Genomic DNA, 19,293 nt, shown 5'->3' with positions numbered 1-19,293 from the left:
TGATTCGAATTAGAAATGACAAGGAAATTCCGATATTTGATATGCTTTGTTTAAGGCCCTGATGTGGTGGGATATAATAACCGTTCTCTTGGCCTCGCCCTTTAGAGGAGTAACATATAGGGGACTGATCAATAAACCATGGAAATGAGATGATTTTCAGTGCTATGTTTGTATTTTGTTCGTATTCGATTCAACATGCTTATTATTGAAATTCTGATAATGTATTCGTATAACCTTGATATTTGTTATGCCAGATCGACCCCCATTTACTGAGTATTTTCCAAATACTCACCCCTTACATTCCCACCTCAAATGAGAACGAGGAACAAATCGAAGATAAAGAACAAAAATACTTTTGGGGATGGTGATCCGATTCAAGATCAGTCTCGTTATTCTATCTTTTAGTTAGATTATCGTATTTTACGCTTCCGCATTTCGTTTCAATCGCATTGTAAACACGATTATTGAGTTATGTAATAGACTGTCTTTTGGTTATTTGATGAACTACATGGCTTGTTGTTATACGGTTTTAAATTATTAAACAACGCCGATGACACGTCTCGGTTTCGGGACGTGACAATAATATTCTAAGATTCTTGGTACGGATGTGGTATAATTCCATGACTAGAAATATAAAAGTATAATATTTTAAGATTCTCGGTACGGATGTGGTATAATTCCATTGATCCATCGGTAAATTTTACAGTACGGATGTGGTATAATTCCATTGATCCATCGTTGGTTTCCCTCTTATGTTAGGTGCAAAGTTTTCCGTTTACGCCACAAGCAAACGTAACCTATGCCAAGCAAGAGAAGTTAAAATCTTACTCAAATATATTGAAAAGACTTGTCAAATAATTATAATTTCAACTTATGTTTTCTATTTTACCAATCGATTCGAATACAATATTTATTTTATTATTTTAATTTAATTTCATCCTTCCATAGTTTCTTATCGTTGTTTTTAATAAAAATAAATTAATATTCTAACTAAAAATTTTATGATTTGGATATATATATATATATATTGATATTCCCGGATACAATAAAAAATAATAGTTGATCATATCACTTATTGTATCCATATTTAAATATTTCACGAATATTTTTTTTAAATCCAATGGTACATAAACGAGTCGAGTCAAGCCAAACAATATCAGATTTATAGTTCGATTCGAATTTTTATCATGAGGTTCGAGCTCAATTCGTTAATTAATTGTTTATCATGTTTAACAAGTCTGGTTCGAATCGTTTTCAAGCTAATCAAATATAGCCAAAAGACCCAATAAGCTTTGAGATCTTTTCAATATCTTATCTTTGATTCATATCCAAGACTCGAGTTCTCTATATTTTCTCTTTTGCCCTGCATAATGCAACTTAGCTGTGCCATGCCACGGAATTTTATCGTTGCCAACAAAAATATTAAATTTTTCTTCTTTTTTTTTTTGGAAGGAATAAATAAATGATTATTTCTATGTTATATAGAATGATATATTTTTGTGGGTATTAATCATTAGATTTTGTAATTTTATGTAAAATTTTATATAGTTTTTATATCGGAAATCATGAAATATAATATATATTCTTCTTCATACCCTAATCAGTAAATAATAATACATAAATATATGACAAAAACTTGTGTAAAACGGTCTCACGAGTCGTATTTTGTGAGACAAATATCTTATTTGGGTCATCAATGAAAGAGTATTACTTTTTATGCTAAGAGTATCACTTTTTATTGTGAATATCGGTAATATTGACCCGTCTCACAGATAAAGATTCGTGAGACTGTCTCATAAAAGACCTACTCTAAATATATATACATATTAATATTTCAAGAAAAATCCAAAAACTAGGCTTTCTTTCTCATCCATGTCTCCACCACACGTTCAAAACCAAATCTTAACATATCTATTAGCCCTTCATTTGCCCACATATTATCCAATATAATATACTACTAGTTTGACAACATATGAAAATTATATACATTATTTATTTATTTTTCCATACGAAGCATATGATTTGACGTTGTCATACTTGATAATATCTGAAATGAAAAACGATAAATAGTTCGAGGAGAGGAGAAGTGTTAGTAAATAATTCAAACATATTTGCGAATTTTAAAAAAATCAACTCAAATATTATTTAATTTATATGCGAAACAATTGGATATTTGTCATAAATTTCAAAGTATATTCTAACTCAAATTATTCTGTTTGAAATCTATAGTTAAATAGAATTCTTTTCATCAAGTTGAAATCAAACGAATTTAGCTCTTGTTCCTTCATCGAAGGGCTAAAATGGGGATTCCACATATATGCGATAAAAAGTAGATTTGTGGGAAGTCAGATACCAAATAAACTGCAAAAAATATGGTTGTCCCGTTGATTCTCGGTCCTCTCTTCTTCAGTGGACTGAGTAAGAAATTGTCAGCAAAAAGACAATAATCATCACTTATTATTACCCATAAACGGGAATTTTTCATGAAAATCAGTCGTACATTTACCTCTTCATAGCCCTTTAAATAGTTTTGTAGTACACTTCAATGGTGGATCTTGACCAGGAGCAGAAGCAGAATACATCGGACATGTCTGCTAAGAAAAAAGAGCTTATTTCCACTGCAATGGAGAGGACTACTGAATGGTTGGCTTTCCTTTTTTACTTTAATTGCCTTGTTATTTGGAGGTATCATCGAGATTCCGTACCGCATGAAACGAGACAAAACTTATGTATTTTGAATAATACACGTAAAATTTGAAACTCGGGTTGTTTCCCGGATTGTTCCGGATGCTAGAATTTGATGAGCTTTTCAAGAACATGAATATTCTTGTCATCATTGTGTGTGAAAATTTGAACTGAAAGTTTCGATATTTAACAGGATATTTTCCCAAGAAATTCCCAGCGATTTAACAGTTAATGCGGGAGGAATTTCCTTTTCTTTGCATAAGGTACAGATTAAATTTTCCGTTCTTTTCATAGCATAGTTTCATTATATTGTTGTGATGATGTGAAAGAATTAGATATGGAACGAGGACGAAATATGGTTCTTCTCCGAATTAAAGATTTTGGTTCTGACCCGGAAATGCTACTGACTTTTGATTGATTTCTACCAATTTTAAGGGGATTGTTTTTGGAGAATTTTATTTGTTATTTCATAAGTTATTGGTTATGGCATTGAGAGGGAAAAAAAAAAAGAAAAGAAATGAGAGTTCATTATGTGTGAAACAGTTTGAGCCGAATAAATTTAACATACGTGTGTAATTTTTTGGATCAAAATCCCAGTTTCCTTTGGTCACAAAATGTGGATACATGAGGCAAAAACTCTCAGAATCCGACGATACAGATCATTCCACAGTCGAAATCCCCGATATTCCTGGTGGTGGAGAAGCATTTGAACTTGCAGCAAAGTTCTGCTACGGAATAAACTTTGAAATCACCACAGAGAACATCGCCATGCTTAGATGTGCAGCCGAGTATCTTGAAATGACAGAGGAACACTCGGTTGCAAATTTGATCAGCCGAACCGAATCCTACATAATTCAAGTGGCTTTAAAGAGCCTACCAGGCGCAATATCCATTCTACATTCTTCTGAAAACCTTCTTCCCATAGCAGAAAAAGTACGCCTTGTGAGCAGAAGCATCGATACTATTTCAACAGTGGCATGTAAGGACAGCCAGTTCTGTGCACCAATCAGGTCGGATAGTGGCCTAAATGACTTGATTCCCTCGCCTGGACATAGCTCAAAACCTGTCGTCGACTGGTGGGCAGAAGATTTGGCGGTGTTACGAATCGATATGTTCCAAAGGGTCCTCATGGCTATGATGGCAAGGGGATTCAAGCAATACGCCCTCGCCCCGATACTAATGATATATGCACAGAAATCTCTTCTAGGTTTGGTGAGGCCTTGTCCCATAAAATTTTGAGTTCTCGATTACATGAACTGCCAATATGACATGGTTTTTCTTTCGTGGTTCCAGGAAATATTTGGGAAGGGTAGGAAGAAGATCCAACCAAAACAGGAACATGAGAAAAGGGTAGTTTTAGAAACAATAGTTAGCCTTCTTCCTAGAGGAAAAAACGTGATGTCAGTTAGCTTCCTGTCGATGCTTCTTCGAGCTTCAATATGTTTGGAAACAACAGTTTCTTGCCGGTATGATTTGGAGAAGAGAATGGCTTCTCAATTGGGACAGGCCGTGCTAGATGATCTGCTGATCCCATCTCATTTATTCACAGGTGATACATTACTCGATGTTGAGACCGTGCAACGGATCACAACATATTTTTTCGACTTTGAAAGAGAGGTGATTAAAACGGGATACAATGCAGATGAAGTTAATAGTCCCCCTTCTGCGAACGATAAGGAACGCGTAACACGATTGATGGAGGCCTACCTCTCTGAAGTCGCTTCTGATAGAAATTTATCAGTTTTGAAATTTGTTAGTCTTGCAGAACTTATCCCTGAACAGTCCAGGATAACAGATGATAGTATGTACCGGGCCATCGACATTTTCTTGAAGGTCAGTATATTCCTTTGTTTTTGTTTATTATAAGTCACACTAACCGATTCAGTTGGCCGTGGCGTCGTCGACTTTATGACAAATAAGTATTTAAAAATTTGAATTGTACATTGTAGGATTTGCGTCAAACGCTATTATTGATTAGTAGTAGAGCCACTCAAATATTTCAACAATCTAATAACCTGAATATCTGGTTTCGATTGCTATGTAACATAGACAGCCACACAAGGTGCAGCAGCTGCAAACAGTTACAGCTTTTGGTATGAAATGATATATAGGCAACAACTTTTGAATAATAGATTCTTGTATGTTTAGGCTCATCCTGGTTCAAGTGATATGGAGAAAAAGAAAGTGTGCAGCATAATGGACTGCCGAAAACTTTCACGCGAGGCATGTGCTCACGCAGCACAAAATGACAGGCTCCCGGTTCAGACCGTCGTCCAAGTTCTTTATTACGAGCAACAGCGGTTAAGGGAAGCAACAGATGGTTGCCAAAGTACAGAATCCCCCACCATTTCAGCAACTCTAAACCCCTCCACCATTGACATTCACCCTGTAGGAGACCAGGCCTCGTCTCTACGTAGGGAAAATCAGGACTTAAAACAGGAGCTGGTGAAAATGAAATTGAGATTAGATGAAATGGAAAAAAGTTCAAATAGTAGTACGCCAGCAGTTGTCAGTCCCGTGGTGATCAGCCGAGCCACATCCGGTGAGAAGAAACCATCGTTCGTGGGCTCAGTTTCCAGAAAACTTGGTAGGTTCATTCGTATCGATGGGATCATACCGAGTTGGAAAGGTAGAAATCGACCGAGTAAAGATAGGAGACACTCGATATCATGACACTGTTCCATGAAGTATTAAATATGAATATGGTTTGCGGGTCAGAGTATGCGTTTTTTTATGTGCCTGTGTGGTGTATCTATGGTGTTGAATCTGCATTTGAACACGAGATTTTATTTCTGTATATTATCTCCATACGTGAGGAAAACTAGTGTGGGCTTCAAGGTCGTGTTTCTTCTTTACATTTTTCTCAATCTGTACACTTCTTTCAATTGTTTATCATTTTAACTTGGAACTTAAGCAACTAGATGTCAAAATAACTTTTGTACGTGGTGAACTAGAAGAGCAAATCAATTTGAAACAACCATAAGGATTCGAGGTTCTAGGCATAGAAAGCCATGTCTGTCTATTAAAGAAATCTTTGTATGGCTTGAAACAGTCCACAAGACAATGGTACAAACGGTTTGATGCTTTTATGCATGCAAATCATCACACAGATTCGAGTATGATAGCTGCATATACATGAAAAAACTCTAGATTGACCTAGTAATCTATTTATTCTTATATGTTGGATGATATGTTGATTGCTTGCAAAAACATATCAGAAATCAATAGGCTAAAGGCACAGTTAAGTACATAGTTTGAGATGAAGGATTTGAGAAATGTTAAGAAAATTTTGGGAATGGAGATCTACCGAGATAGAAAAGCAGGTATATTATTTCTTTCACAAAAGTACATTGAAAAGGTACTTGAACGTTTTGGCATGCAAGATGTGAAACATGTGACAACTTCATTAGCATCTCATTTTAAACTCTCAGCAGCATTGTCACCAAACACTAAGGAGAAGGCAGAGCAAATGTCTCGTGTCCCTTATGCAAATACAGTTGGGAGCCTTATGTATGCCATGGTATGTGTAAGACCATATATTTCTCAAGATGTCATTGTTGTAAGTTGGTACGTTGAGCATCATGAAAAAGTGCATTGGCAGATATTCAAATGGATGATGCGATACTTGAGAAGAACTGTTGATGTTGGGTTGACTTATGAAAATTCTAAGAACAATGATAGAATCATTGTTGGATTTATCAACTTAGATGTTGTTGGAACTATTAATAGAAGAAGATCGTTAACCTGGTATGCGTTCAAATTCTGCGGATTGTGCTTTCAATTAGAAAGCAACCTTGCGGACTATTGTTGCTTCGTCAACCTCCGGGACAAAGCACATCGCAGAAACAGAATGTGTGAGTAGATGAGCTTTGTATACCACTAGTTAAGACAATACTCTAATGTGATAGTCAGAGTGCAATTCATCCGACGAAAAATCTTTTGTATCATGACATAATGAAACATATCGATATCGTAATGATTTTCATAAGAGATTTTGTTTCTCAAGGAACAATCACAATAGAGAAAATACACACATCAGATAATCCACCAGACATGATGACTAAGCCACTTTCAACCACCAAATTCAAGCATAGCTTGGACTTGATTGAAGTATGCATGAGATGAGAAACATGAATGAGAGTAACCACTGGCGGAGCCAGCATATGCCCAGTGTGGGCCGATGCCTACACTGGGCCAATTTATATATATATATATATATATATGTGTGTGTGTGTGTGTGTGTGTGTGTGTGTCTAAATTTTTAATTTTTATGTGCTATTATTATATGCTTAGCTGTCTGTACTGATCTAAATTTTCTTAAATTTTAGACTCAATTATTTTACATGTTATTAGTATTCAAATATACAATTTATAGCCTTCTGAATGTGTTTTTTCTTCTCGAGTCATGGACGTCATATACTTTGATTAACAATCATTCTAATTCATTTTAATTACTGTTTCATCTTTCATAATCTCTAAAAATTTTCAAAAAATTACCAAATTTTAGGTTCGTTTTTTCATTCAATATTTGTCAATCATTCAATTGTTTTACAATTTTATGCTTTTTCCAATCGATAATAAATTCATGCTTATTTTTCGAACGTATATTTTATATTTTATATCATATTTTGTTTTGATTTCGGATTTTATACACGCTGTTGTTCGTCATTTTCTGACGTTTTCCCATCAATTATCAATGCTACTGGATGTTCGTAACTTGTGTTCAAACTTTATGACACATTATTTTTAGTTGTCGATTAATCATTGCTCTTTTTTTCCTTTATTAATTATAATATATTGTTGCCTACACTGAACTAATATCCTGGCTCCGCCCCTGAGAGTAACATACCAAAAACTATGGATATTATTAATCTATGCCAAAGTGGAGATTTTTTGTCTAATTGGCATAATATTAATATGTTGGTTGAAGGTTGGGAAAACTTAATAAATATGGTGATTGATGGTTCACAAAATAAATATGGTGGTTATTTGAAAGATGCGGGGGATTTTGAACGATATGTTTCATCTCAAAATTATTTATAAATAGGCTTCATCCATTGCCTTGAAGAGCATTCCAAAGTGATAAATATAAGAAGCAATTGAGATAGCTTCTTAAGAGAATTTAAGAGTTTCTTTGTATAAAGGTGATATGAAAATCTTGAGTGAGTAAAGAGTTATTTTGTAATATTTTCTCCATAGTATATATTTATTGTTGCTCCTTTTTTCCGTGGATGTAGGCAAATTGTCGAACCACGTAAATTTTTTGTGTATCATTTATTTCATTATTTGCTAGCATATAAAATTTTCTACAAGATACATCACACCAAGTTCAAAAATTTGAAACATTAGCTAAATATATGTACTTCAATTGGAAGGAAACTGATGAATTTCGAGCTGGAAAATAGAAATTGGATATATCCTCTATAAGAACAAGAAGAGTACTTGTGGTCCGGTAGCTAGCTCTCCACTGAAATCCAATAAAAAAATATTTTTATCTTCGGTATAATTAATCTCTCTCAAATATAATAATATTTAAAAGTATAATATTAATATAATAATTCATATAATCCTAAAATCTCGTAGTAATCCTAATGAATCAGCAGAGTTCGAAAGGAACGGCACAGCTAGCTGCGATCTCATGTCAACGTCCGGGAAATAGATAATAATTTTAATTAGGTCGGATTCCTTAATTTTGTAATTTAGGCAAGACTTGATTTGTTTATTATGAAACGGAATCTCGTGTCCATTTGGTGGCAGACACATCGAAACAGTTCAAATGGACATTTTTTTGTTTTCATATGACCATATATTATTTTATTTATATATATTTATTAGTTATTAATTCAAGAAAGTTGAACAGTATGTGTAGATCAGATTCCCCCCATTAGGTAATTAGTAAAAATATCACCTATCTTACTTTATTGGATTAGAGGGATCATAACTACTATTTCCCCCTTAGTTCTATAAAATTTTTAATTTTTTTTCTTTAATTTTTTGTTAACATACAATTTTTTTTAATTGTAATTTTAAACTAACTTATTACACNTATTATTCGGTCAATAAGTCTTGTGTCATATGCGGTGGTGGCTTCATTAATATGCAATTGGTTATTTCTTTACCATTTATTAAGAGCAGTTTTAAAAGATTTTTACGACTATACAATGAATCTTCCCAACAACTTGAATTAGCTTGGAGTCCGAGTTTTCAAGGACTTCCAAAAAAAAAAATTAAGAGAATGGGAATTATTATATTATTATTTTTATTTTTGGTTTTATCTGATTCTTATGTCAATCATTGTTGATAAAAATTAATGTTCCAAATCACGCATTGTCCTTTTCTGCATGTGAGTCATCTGGGACATTGCTGGCTGCTTGGGATTCCACCCATAGATTTTTTTTTTTTATAAACCAGGCCTACACAATCTCGTCCAAGCAACTCATCAATTCTAAGCATGTGTAGTAAGATTATTATACATAAAATAATTCATAACACAATGATCTTAAGGTTGCTGAGACCCGTTTTGGGAGAAAGTCTCGAGTTCGAGATATACATGTAAATCTCCCATTTCTAAATATAATAAAAAATCAACACTTTTCAATAATCATGTGCTAGTCATTGACTATCTAGTTGGATCAGCTTATAATTCGTAGACATAACTCTAATTCCAATGGTTAAATTAAACCAAACAGCTTAACAAAAATGGTAAGTTTTTAAATCACGGGAATATTGTCTGCAATAGATGTGAAGTGTTCGTATTCATATGCGATTAAGCAATTCATGAATTGAACAAGGGATGCATGAAGAAACCGTTGTATATATGATTAATTACATAAAAACTAGCAGGAATTAGAAGAAAAAGCCCGAGAATTTGATTAAGAGTTAAAACGCAGTAATCTTTGATCACATAATCAATTGGCAATGAACATTAACACAACATATTCATGAGAATTGTCAAATAATTGTCACGAGACGAAATCTTCTATAATGTTTTTGTGTAACAATCTGTGTACCACCGATAGAAATTTAGCATATGTATTGACTATAAAAAGTTAAAAGAAGTTACAACTCATTAATTAGAAATATTACATAAATGATACATAGAATGTTGCATAAGATTTACAATTGATGTTAAAAGTTTAAAAGCAAGGTGATTTTTTCTTTTAATCTTCTTGTGGGTTAATTTTTTTCCCCATGTTCAAGTCATATTCAAGCTCAAAACCTGGAAAACGCAATGGGAATTATCTAATCGTTCTTGGTTCTGCTGGCTCGAGAATCCTTCTTTTGTTCTCTTCATACAGCTAGTTGACCCACTTGAAGAAGAAGTAGAAAAACCCGGCCCGAAACCTGATACATCTGTACCTAGCTCAGCAGCTTTAATCTTCCTCTGATAATAGCTTTTCGGACCTAAAGTCAGCTCAAGATCAGTACTCCGATCATCTTCATCTTCTAAAACTCTACCATCTTCACCTGCTTCCGTAAAATTATATTCTCCTGCCCTATTCCTAGGCTCAACAAATTTCCGGGCCCTGGAATCATTATTCCAGCTGGGATTCGACGCGCCGTCTCGCTGTAATCTAGCAAGATCTTTCATCAGAATCTTTTGGGTTCGATACAGACGATGAAGTTCATTCACCTGGGGAAAAATCGGTTCTAGTTATATTTGAATTTGGATTCAAGAAAGGGAAAATATAATTTACCTGTTCCCGAAATGTTTCCTCATGCCTTAACATTGCCTTCCTCATGTTCTCCTGGTCATATGGATTTAGAAGCTTCTCCATTTTAAATCAAGAGACGAAGAATATCACCAATTTCTTGCTAAATCAAGGCTTTATGTTCGGAAACATGTATGGAATATGATGTTCCTATGTTTGTACTTGGGACATCTACCTACTTTTGACAGAAGAAAACCCAGGAAATCCAGGACAATAAAGACAAGCGTAAACGTGGGGGGCGGTGTATTTATTATCTACGCCATCCTTGTTAAATATTGTATATTTATAACCGGACTATAACATTACTTCATTTAATAAATAATTTAATAATGTTAATATATAGAGCAGTATTGATGAAATAGAAAATTGATAACCTAAAAAAACTCAATATTGACAGAAATAAATTAACAATAATTTTTATTTTAGAATTTATTATTATGGAAAATAACTGTTTGGTCCATGTCCAATTTTGAGTTTTGGTACATTGATTTTTAATTTTTTGATATTTAGGCCTAATTTTTAACGTGACATCGGATAAATCAAATTTTTTTATGCATATTAGCTTATTCATTCTGATGTCACGTCAGCATTTTTCGATATCATGTCAGCACTTCGACGAAATAAAAATGAAGGCCAAAAAAAAAAATCTAAGCTAATGCATCAAAACAAAACTTTAAAAACTTAATAAATCAAAATACAAAATCAAAAAAATTTGTGGAGAAAAAAGTTATTTTATGCTATTATATGTTAACATCTACTTGTGTTGGGCGGTTGTATAACAAGTAAACATGAATGCCTAGCATTTCTAAGTCTAGACACGATGAGTAGACAAAATAATTAACTGAAATATCAATGAAACTGATCCATATGCAACAAGATTTGAATTTATATTTCTTAGTCTATATATTATTATGACCATAAAGTTATACTTTAGGATTAAATGGTTATAATATAAAGTATCATAATTAGCAAAAAAAAATAATGTTGACAACAATTATTGGTGACACTAGACCAATAAGATTAGCTAATCAAAATATCATGCAGAAAAGCCATGATAGTGATAAGCCACGTTTCTTAATACATTTTCTCACATGGATGGCATTGTGTTTCATAATGTTTTGGGGCAATGATGATGATTATTTGCATGTGAAATATTTATAGTTTTGATATGATTTCATTCACTGTGTCCACCAATGAAGTATCATTTATATATTGAAGGTATAATTTGGATATGTTCCATCGTATCCAATAAATGACTGATATCTCATTGATGAGCACGAAGCTGAACAATATATCAAAACTGTAAATATATAAGATTAAAGGGCATGTATGGATTTGACCCATAATCTTCCTACATTCCCATTGTCATCAATATGAATGTAAAAGAAAACAATTATTAATTGAAGCATCAAATTCCGCCGAAATTTCTTGTCGAGAAAATAAAAATAGAAAAATCAAGTAATTAAAATGTATACCAAATATGTAAATTGAGAGATATTTGACATATATATATCTTTTAAATCTCTATATTATTATAATTTATGCCATCTAATTGGTAAGATGTGCCATAATGTCACGTACCAAAATGTTGCTTATTATTCAACAATTAATCCATAGTAATTGCTCCATGCATCTAGCTAGTATCGAACAAATTAAATTAGGCTCCTGTCCTCTCCTTAGTTTTTAAAAAATCCTTCATTTATTTGTGGAAATGGGCCCCTTCAGATACATCTACATTATAAACGAAAAGAAGGACACTGGTTACCAAGATGATTAATCATATGCACCCAATCAATATTAAAGACAAATAAAATAATCTAGAGTCTTTTCGTCTCTCGTTGTTACTATGTTTTCCTTGTATTTTTCTAATGCTTCCAAGTATTAGTTTTAAATATAAAATTTGAGCAAATATCAAAGCACAATTTCATCATTATTTTCTTTTGTTCTTGTTTTGAAAGAGTAGAATTGAATGACCAGAGCTGTAGATGCGACAAGAAAAAGAGTTGGAAATCACATATTCGGACAAAGCAATACATTATCAGGTACAATGAATCAGTTTAATTAGCATGCATGATTCTTTAAAAACATGCACTCCGGTCAATTTGTAATAAAAAAAAATTAAATTAATTAAACGGGTCCATTCATCTTTGATTCATTGCTGAGATTTAATGCTTTTTATTTAAGTTTTACACATATTAATTAAAAGTTGCAATGTCCATGTGAGTGAGTGGTACATGGAGTTCATAATTTAATTATTTTCCTTGTTAATGGAACCACACAATCTAGACATGGTCATAAATTTTTATGGGCGGATTTTTCAGTCGTGTCTTTTAATAATGTATTTTATAAATGAAATAAAATTCAATCAATACAATAAAAATATATGCTCGCCTACATTCTCTAAATAAATAACGTCGGCCAAATCGAATGACTTCCTAGGTTAACTTCTAAGCTTAATAAAAACGAAACAAATATTATTTAATACATTCTAATTTATATATGACAATTGACAACGCATGCATGCATGTGCATTATTGTGTACAGCTATTAAAACTCCACCATTTAGTTTTGATCAAAAAACTCTTGTAAGATCGTTTTGTGAGTTAATTTTGTGAGACAAATATTTTATCCGATCCGACCCATGAAAATGTATTATTTTTATGTCAAAAGTAATACTTATTACTTTTGACCCTGAATATGGACCAGTCGACCCGTTTAACGAATATAGATATGTGAGATCATTTCATAAAAAATATATCAATTTTGATCATGCTTATTTGCTTTAATTATTTTTTAAATCGATCTACTAATTAAAATTGTTTGATCGAACACGATATATATTAAGAAATTTTAAAAAATGATAAAAAGAGAATATATCTATACAAAGTATATAAATAAATATGAAAGGTTCAAATAAAATAAAATAATTAAAGTGATTTAATTATCTTAGAATAAATAAATTTAAAATGGATAAAGTAATTGATTCAATTTTTTTATTTGAAACTATTACATATATTGTATCTGCACCTAATTGCACACACAAATTTTGTCTAGCTTGTAATTAGAAAAAGTGTAAAGTAAAATTAATTGAAATAATTAGTGAAACAAAATTATTATAGATTTATATCTCGTAATAAAATTTAATCAAAATGAAATGAACAATTTATTAAATTGTTGTGATAAATTATGAGAAATGAGCGTGGTTAGAAGATGCAACATCTAACTTTAGGGTGCATTACTGAAATGGTTTGTGTTTATGGGGTGCAATTTGCCGTTTGCACATTTTACAAGTAATATAAATATATACACAGATATAATGCCAACGAGATCGCATAAAAGAGCAATATCAAGTACTACAAAACTTTATGGTAAAAGGAAAAAAAAAGTACGACAAGATTTTCAAAATATGGGAGACAGGGTCATATTTTTCCCATCTATGTTATATGATAAATATGCATGCTTCAACAGAACGTATAACAGAGACGGGGAATTGAAGAGGGGAGACCGAGCAGACATTGAATGATTCATTCCCATTTCTTGTTATAGTGGAATTCGTCATCAAGATGGATCGTCGCGTATCGGCGTTACGCGGTCAACGAACTCATACTAATGCTAGTACTCGTAGCACGCAAATTCGGGAATGAAATTTTTTTACTGAAAATCCTTGGTACTTGTCTGATCATTAATCATACTGATAGCTTCAATGGTTCACTGAAATTTTGACACCGCTTACCTCCGGATGTCTCCCATTATTCACCACTAGCTAGCAGGCTAGCCCAAGAGTTTTAACAAGACATTACCAAAAAACATATATACCGCAACCCCAAAACCCCATTCAATGCATACCTAACCTGAAATATCGAGGAATCCAGGAACAAACAAAAAAAACAAAAACAAAAATTCCATCTCGATGTCAAATGTTAACCACGTACCATAAGCACACGGGAAAAAAAGTCAGGATATTTATCAAAAGATTAAACTTTCATTGACATGAGCAAAGTATCACATTAGCTGAAGAAGACCCCTTAACTATATGTAATGGAAACAATCTTACACGTGTTTTCCCTATCCCTTTGCTTTACACTTTATGAAGTAAGAAATACGACTCCAGAAACAATCAGCCCGGTGGCATATATACAATCTAACCAACTTCATCCAAAATTTTCTGTAGCTTTAGACCAACTAAGATCACAAGAATGGTGTCAATGAGCCTGTTAGCAGAGCCTCTAGAACCACAGTAAAAAATCAACATATTAACTAACACATTATCCACTCGTTTAATCTTCTGAAGCATGCAAGGAAATCTTCTCGAGCAGCACCGGCCAGTCTTCTCCAAGACTCCGGGGATTTGATTCCATTGCAACTCGGAAGTCTGACGTCGACAAAGTAAACAATCTGTTAGATTTCTGTACATGTGTCATTGAGCTCACCCCATTCTTAATTTGATGCTGAACTTTGTCCGGGAGCTTGAATTCGGATCTTGAGGCGGCTAAATCGAGGCAAGGTTTGAGTAATCTCTTCATAAATGCATCCATCCCATTATTCAATAAATTGACACAGTCTGTCGATATATTCAATCCTTCCATTCTCACCTTTTGTTCCAACCTCTTCCCTAAGGAACTAAAATCCGGAAGCGCACCATTGTTATAGCAAGTGTCAATTTCAACAAAAGGCGCTGATCCGTGGCTTAACACTTTTCTCGTTCCTTTAGTGTGAAGAGAAATTCCAAATGGAGCTCTAAGAGGGCTTTTTCTATTAACTACAGGACTTCCGAAATCCTGGTCCACCTCTTCACCGTCTTCCACGGATGTAACTTCGACAGGGGGCTTACTACCTAGAGATAAAAGCTCCGTAGCACTCTGCTGTTCCTGGACCTTCGGTATTGAATCTTCACATGCCACATTATTGGCCTTCCCATGAGGCCCAAGTAAGCTTGGTCTATCCTTGGGTTTACGATCTCGAAGAATGGGAGTTCTCCCCTTTCTAGGAGACTGAGGAAACACATCTCGGCAAAGAGATTGAAGAATACTTCTTTGGTACCCATTCGGAACTTTCACATTCAATGAAACATTCTCCCCTTTCCCATGCTCAGGAGAAGGGTTCTTGGCAGCATAAGCATTGCTGATAATTGCTCGAATAAGTCCATTATGAAGAGTGACATTTTCCCTCCCCAACAATCCAATACAGAGCTTATCAAACTCTGATTTATTAAGCTTGAGACTCAGGTACCTACTCAAAAGATTGAAATACTTCTCAGATTTTTGTCGACCGAGTCTCCTTTCGACGTGAAGTTTTAGCTCCATGGTATCAATTCGAGGGCAATGCCGATCTCCTGGCATTTTAATTGGCTCCAAAACTCATATAACCATAAAAATGAAAAACAATCAATCAAATCTATAAGATAGTGAAAATTCAGACCAACCCATCATCTTGATTCAGAAACCCTAATTCTTCTCTGTTTCCATCAAGTGTCGACCTCAGTGAGTACGGTCAACAGTTCTTGCTGATTAACATTCGACTATAATTCTGCAGAACGAACAAATCCTCACGCAAATCAAACTCCAAAAAACATTACATCATTTCAATTACTCACGAAAACCCGTCCAACACAATGACTGAATGAGCCAACCCGACTACATAATTCAGTGCGACACGCTGAAAAAAGACAGACAAACAAAAAAAAGTCAAAATTTAATCAATCCCAGTTCGAAATTCCAATACCGAAGTAAAAACCATCTCCAGAAACCTCAATCTATGAAGAACAAAGAACCCATAAAAGCCAATTGAGCATTTCATTTAAAGATCAAAACAAAACTCACCAGATTCAATCGAAGCAGTAACTTCCGATTCTGAGGTACAGATTACCTCGCTCTTCTTCACAATTGTTCAGAATTTAAAACTGGAAAACATAGAGCGCAGTGGTGATCGAGCTTCGAGGGTGGAATTAGAGAGAGAAAAGAGGATTAGGGCATGTAAGCGTTGGCAATGGAAGCTTCTTCTCTCAAGTCATACGATGGTCAAAGGCACGTGTCCTCATTATGAGAGAGAACTCACTTCAGTTTCGTACGGTGTTTTTTTTTTAAAAAAAAGCACTTCTTGAACTTAATTAATAATCCGATTAAATCGAAATTTAATGTTGAAATTTAATATTACATTACATTATATTAAATAATAACTATTAAACTGATTAAATTATAAAAAAAATTTAAGAAATAAATTTATAAGTAAATAATGTGGAAAACTAAATTATAATTCATAGATTTTACTAATTAATGGAGCTATATATCAAACTCAAACATCATAAATGTATGATGATTCAAGGTAAATTTGAATAAAAAATTCACTATTTTAAGGGAAATAAATGGAACCAATTCAATAGAGTTCGAACTTAACATATCAATTGAACTTATTATAGAGTAAAACTATATTTTCGTGTAACATTATTAAAATCTTTCAAATTTAAAGATCCTTTATACATTAAAATGAACTTTAGAGCACGATCAGCAAATCATGTTGTACATAAATTGACACAAAGTTTTTTTTTGCAAATTAGGAGTAATGTGTAGTTCGGAGATGCAATCCCTTTGTTTTTGTCAAAAGCTGTAAAATACGATATGTTACTGTATTAATGGAAATTTATGTTTATCATTATTTTTTTAAAAAAAAAATGAAATAGTGCTCGTGTAATTTGGTCATGTAATTAATTCATCTTTTGACATGTGTGTGTGTGTGTGTGTGTGTGATGTAAGCTCTATGCCTCAGTTGATTTTAAGCCTTATGGGTGAAGGTTCTGTTTGACTTTCAAATTATTATGGGTTTTGGATCATTGGATGGATACAAATGTACTGTCCGACGATGACAAAGTCAGCAGTTTTTTACCAACTTCCAAACAGGATTATCACGGGATACAATTATATATTATATATGATATTTATTGATAATGAGAAGTTAGACCATAAGTTCTTGGTTTAATTCTATTTGGATTTTGACCTAACTAAGAACAAAATAGTTTCAGTTCTGATTTCGATCGACTTAGCTTATGGGGTGAAATTGAATTTTAAAAATAAGAGATCGATGACGCTAATAACGATTAAAATTTATAATGTGATTTTGAAAATGTATTTCAAGGAGAGAATAACTGTCACATACAACTAGCTTAGATGTATAAAATTGTTGATGATTCAATTAATCTCATTTTCAGGTGATAGATAAACACGTCTCCTATGGTATGCCTAAAAAACATGGCATAAATTTTTGTTTTTCCTACACTTGAGTTTAGAGATATGTTTTAACGATGTAAACGAACTAAGACGCTCGCGAGTTATTCGGAACTCAACTCGCTAAAATAATCGTTTGAGATCGTTGGTTAAGCTTATCGAGCCGAGCTCGAGCTTAAGCTTAAGGATATTCGGCTCGTTTATGTGGCATGCGCTCGAGATCGAGCTCGATTAGTTTGTTGTGTCGTGAATGTAGCATTGGAAGAAAACATGCATTGTTTATTTTTTGTCTCACATTGAAATTGTATTGAAAGAAAACATGGAAATGCTATAAAATGAGAAACTTACTCATTCAACTTTCATATATTAGCACACCATCTCCAAAATTTGATTTGTTCTTCTTTCTCAATCATTTCCCCATTCTTGTCGGAGAGGTTTGGAATGGATGAGTGATATGGTTATCACTTGATAATTGTAAGTTTCGAAAAAAAAACACACATATATAATAGTTGATTTTGACATCAAGTAAAATAATTTTTGAATAACAGCAATCGGAAATTCAATGATTGATAATAACAATAATCATATTTCACAAGTGCATTGAAAAAAATATTAAAAATAAATATGTTTTTCATGACTAAACTGATATCAGTCACTAATATGTTACTTCTCTAAAGAGTAACGACGTGAGTAAACAATAATCTGTAGTGTTCAGAATATGTATCTCTACCATTCAATTCATAATTACTCCGTGCATAAAAGTCAGTAATAATATTTTCAAAAACACCATATTTTAAGAATATACATGTAAATATATATATTTTGACATAAAATATGCATTTTAAACAAAAGCTCACTTAATATTGTAGAACTAACAGAAAAATCCTCATAACATTGGAATGATTTTGAAATGATAAAAGCACCTACACAAGTCTTGTATACATGAAGAATTTATAGAATTTTGGTTTAGTTTTATTTTAGTAATGAGCCACTATTTATAGGCTTCAGGGATAGAAGCTGAATGGCCACCATTATGTCCTTCCTCAATGGCAATAATTTCACTTTAATGCCTGAAAATATGGATAATATATTAACATGATGACTGAAATGAATGATGCCTCCTTTTATTTCAGAATTGAATTTATGTTCATCCTTTGCTCCTTGTCCTATTAAAATTCTCAAAATATATGCTTGCATAAAAAAAAAAATTTTTTTCTTACAGACGTCGTTGACAATTTTCGGTTTTGCACAATATTAAAATTTAGGAAAAATAACTTTTGGTCCACTATTTTCTAAAAGTTTACTTTCAGACTTTCATTGACTAAAGTTGATTTTTTTTTCTTTTGATCATATTTTGTTGATGTGAAATCAAAAATAATGACATGGTATTGAAAAAATTGATGTGAAATTGAAAATTGTTCATTTGTCCGATGTCGTCAGCAATTTGACCAACCAAAATATCCAAGAATTAATGTTGGTATACCAAAATCAAACTTTAAAAAATTTATTGAGCCACATAAAATGCCCGAACTAAATAATTATTCTCCCTAAAAACTGACATTGTACCTTTGATCACACATTTTTAATTATCCAATAAATAACATGACATCGAACCAACAGTAAAAAAAGACAGAAGTAAAATTCATTCAGATGCAGCATACAAGTTTCATTTCTACACT

The 19,293-nt window shown here is 32.9% G+C and overlaps 3 protein-coding genes across 4 annotated transcripts; 1 reads left to right on the top strand and 2 right to left on the bottom strand.

Moving 5' to 3' along the window:
- The first annotated feature begins 2,310 nt into the window (after positions 1 to 2,310).
- LOC140970853 (BTB/POZ domain-containing protein SR1IP1-like) lies at positions 2,311 to 5,540 on the top strand. 2 transcript variants are annotated; one of them, XM_073432801.1, is made up of 6 exons: positions 2,311 to 2,643; positions 2,879 to 2,948; positions 3,283 to 3,897; positions 3,979 to 4,518; positions 4,635 to 4,778; positions 4,834 to 5,540. In XM_073432801.1, the coding sequence occupies exons 1-6, from the start codon at positions 2,546 to 2,548 to the stop codon at positions 5,356 to 5,358; spliced, it is 1,992 nt and encodes a 663-aa protein (XP_073288902.1). In that variant the 5' UTR covers positions 2,311 to 2,545; the 3' UTR covers positions 5,359 to 5,540. The 2 variants fall into 2 exon arrangements, with proteins under 2 accessions (XP_073288902.1, XP_073288903.1); XM_073432802.1 differs by lacking the exon at positions 4,635 to 4,778 and having other exon boundaries at positions 2,325 to 2,643.
- Positions 5,541 to 9,623: 4,083 nt separating this feature from the next.
- LOC140960479 (uncharacterized) lies at positions 9,624 to 10,653 on the bottom strand. Its single transcript, XM_073418767.1, has 2 exons — positions 10,383 to 10,653; positions 9,624 to 10,318 (listed from the first exon to the last, which is right to left on the bottom strand). Exons 1-2 carry the CDS (start codon positions 10,461 to 10,463, stop codon positions 9,881 to 9,883), a joined length of 519 nt encoding a protein of 172 aa, XP_073274868.1. The 5' UTR covers positions 10,464 to 10,653; the 3' UTR covers positions 9,624 to 9,880.
- Positions 10,654 to 14,086: 3,433 nt separating this feature from the next.
- On the bottom strand, positions 14,087 to 16,424 carry LOC140970852 (uncharacterized). The gene is made up of 2 exons (XM_073432800.1): positions 16,217 to 16,424; positions 14,087 to 16,052 (listed from the first exon to the last, which is right to left on the bottom strand). The coding sequence occupies exon 2, from the start codon at positions 15,734 to 15,736 to the stop codon at positions 14,675 to 14,677; it is 1,062 nt and encodes a 353-aa protein (XP_073288901.1). The 5' UTR covers positions 15,737 to 16,052; positions 16,217 to 16,424; the 3' UTR covers positions 14,087 to 14,674.
- Positions 16,425 to 19,293: the final 2,869 nt, after the last annotated feature.

Source organism: Primulina huaijiensis, chromosome 2 (genome assembly GCF_012295235.1).
Source record: "Primulina huaijiensis isolate GDHJ02 chromosome 2, ASM1229523v2, whole genome shotgun sequence".
NCBI lineage: Eukaryota > Viridiplantae > Streptophyta > Magnoliopsida > Lamiales > Gesneriaceae > Primulina > Primulina huaijiensis.
The sequence above is the reverse complement of the archived record's forward strand: the minus strand, read 5'-3'. Positions and strand labels throughout refer to the sequence as shown.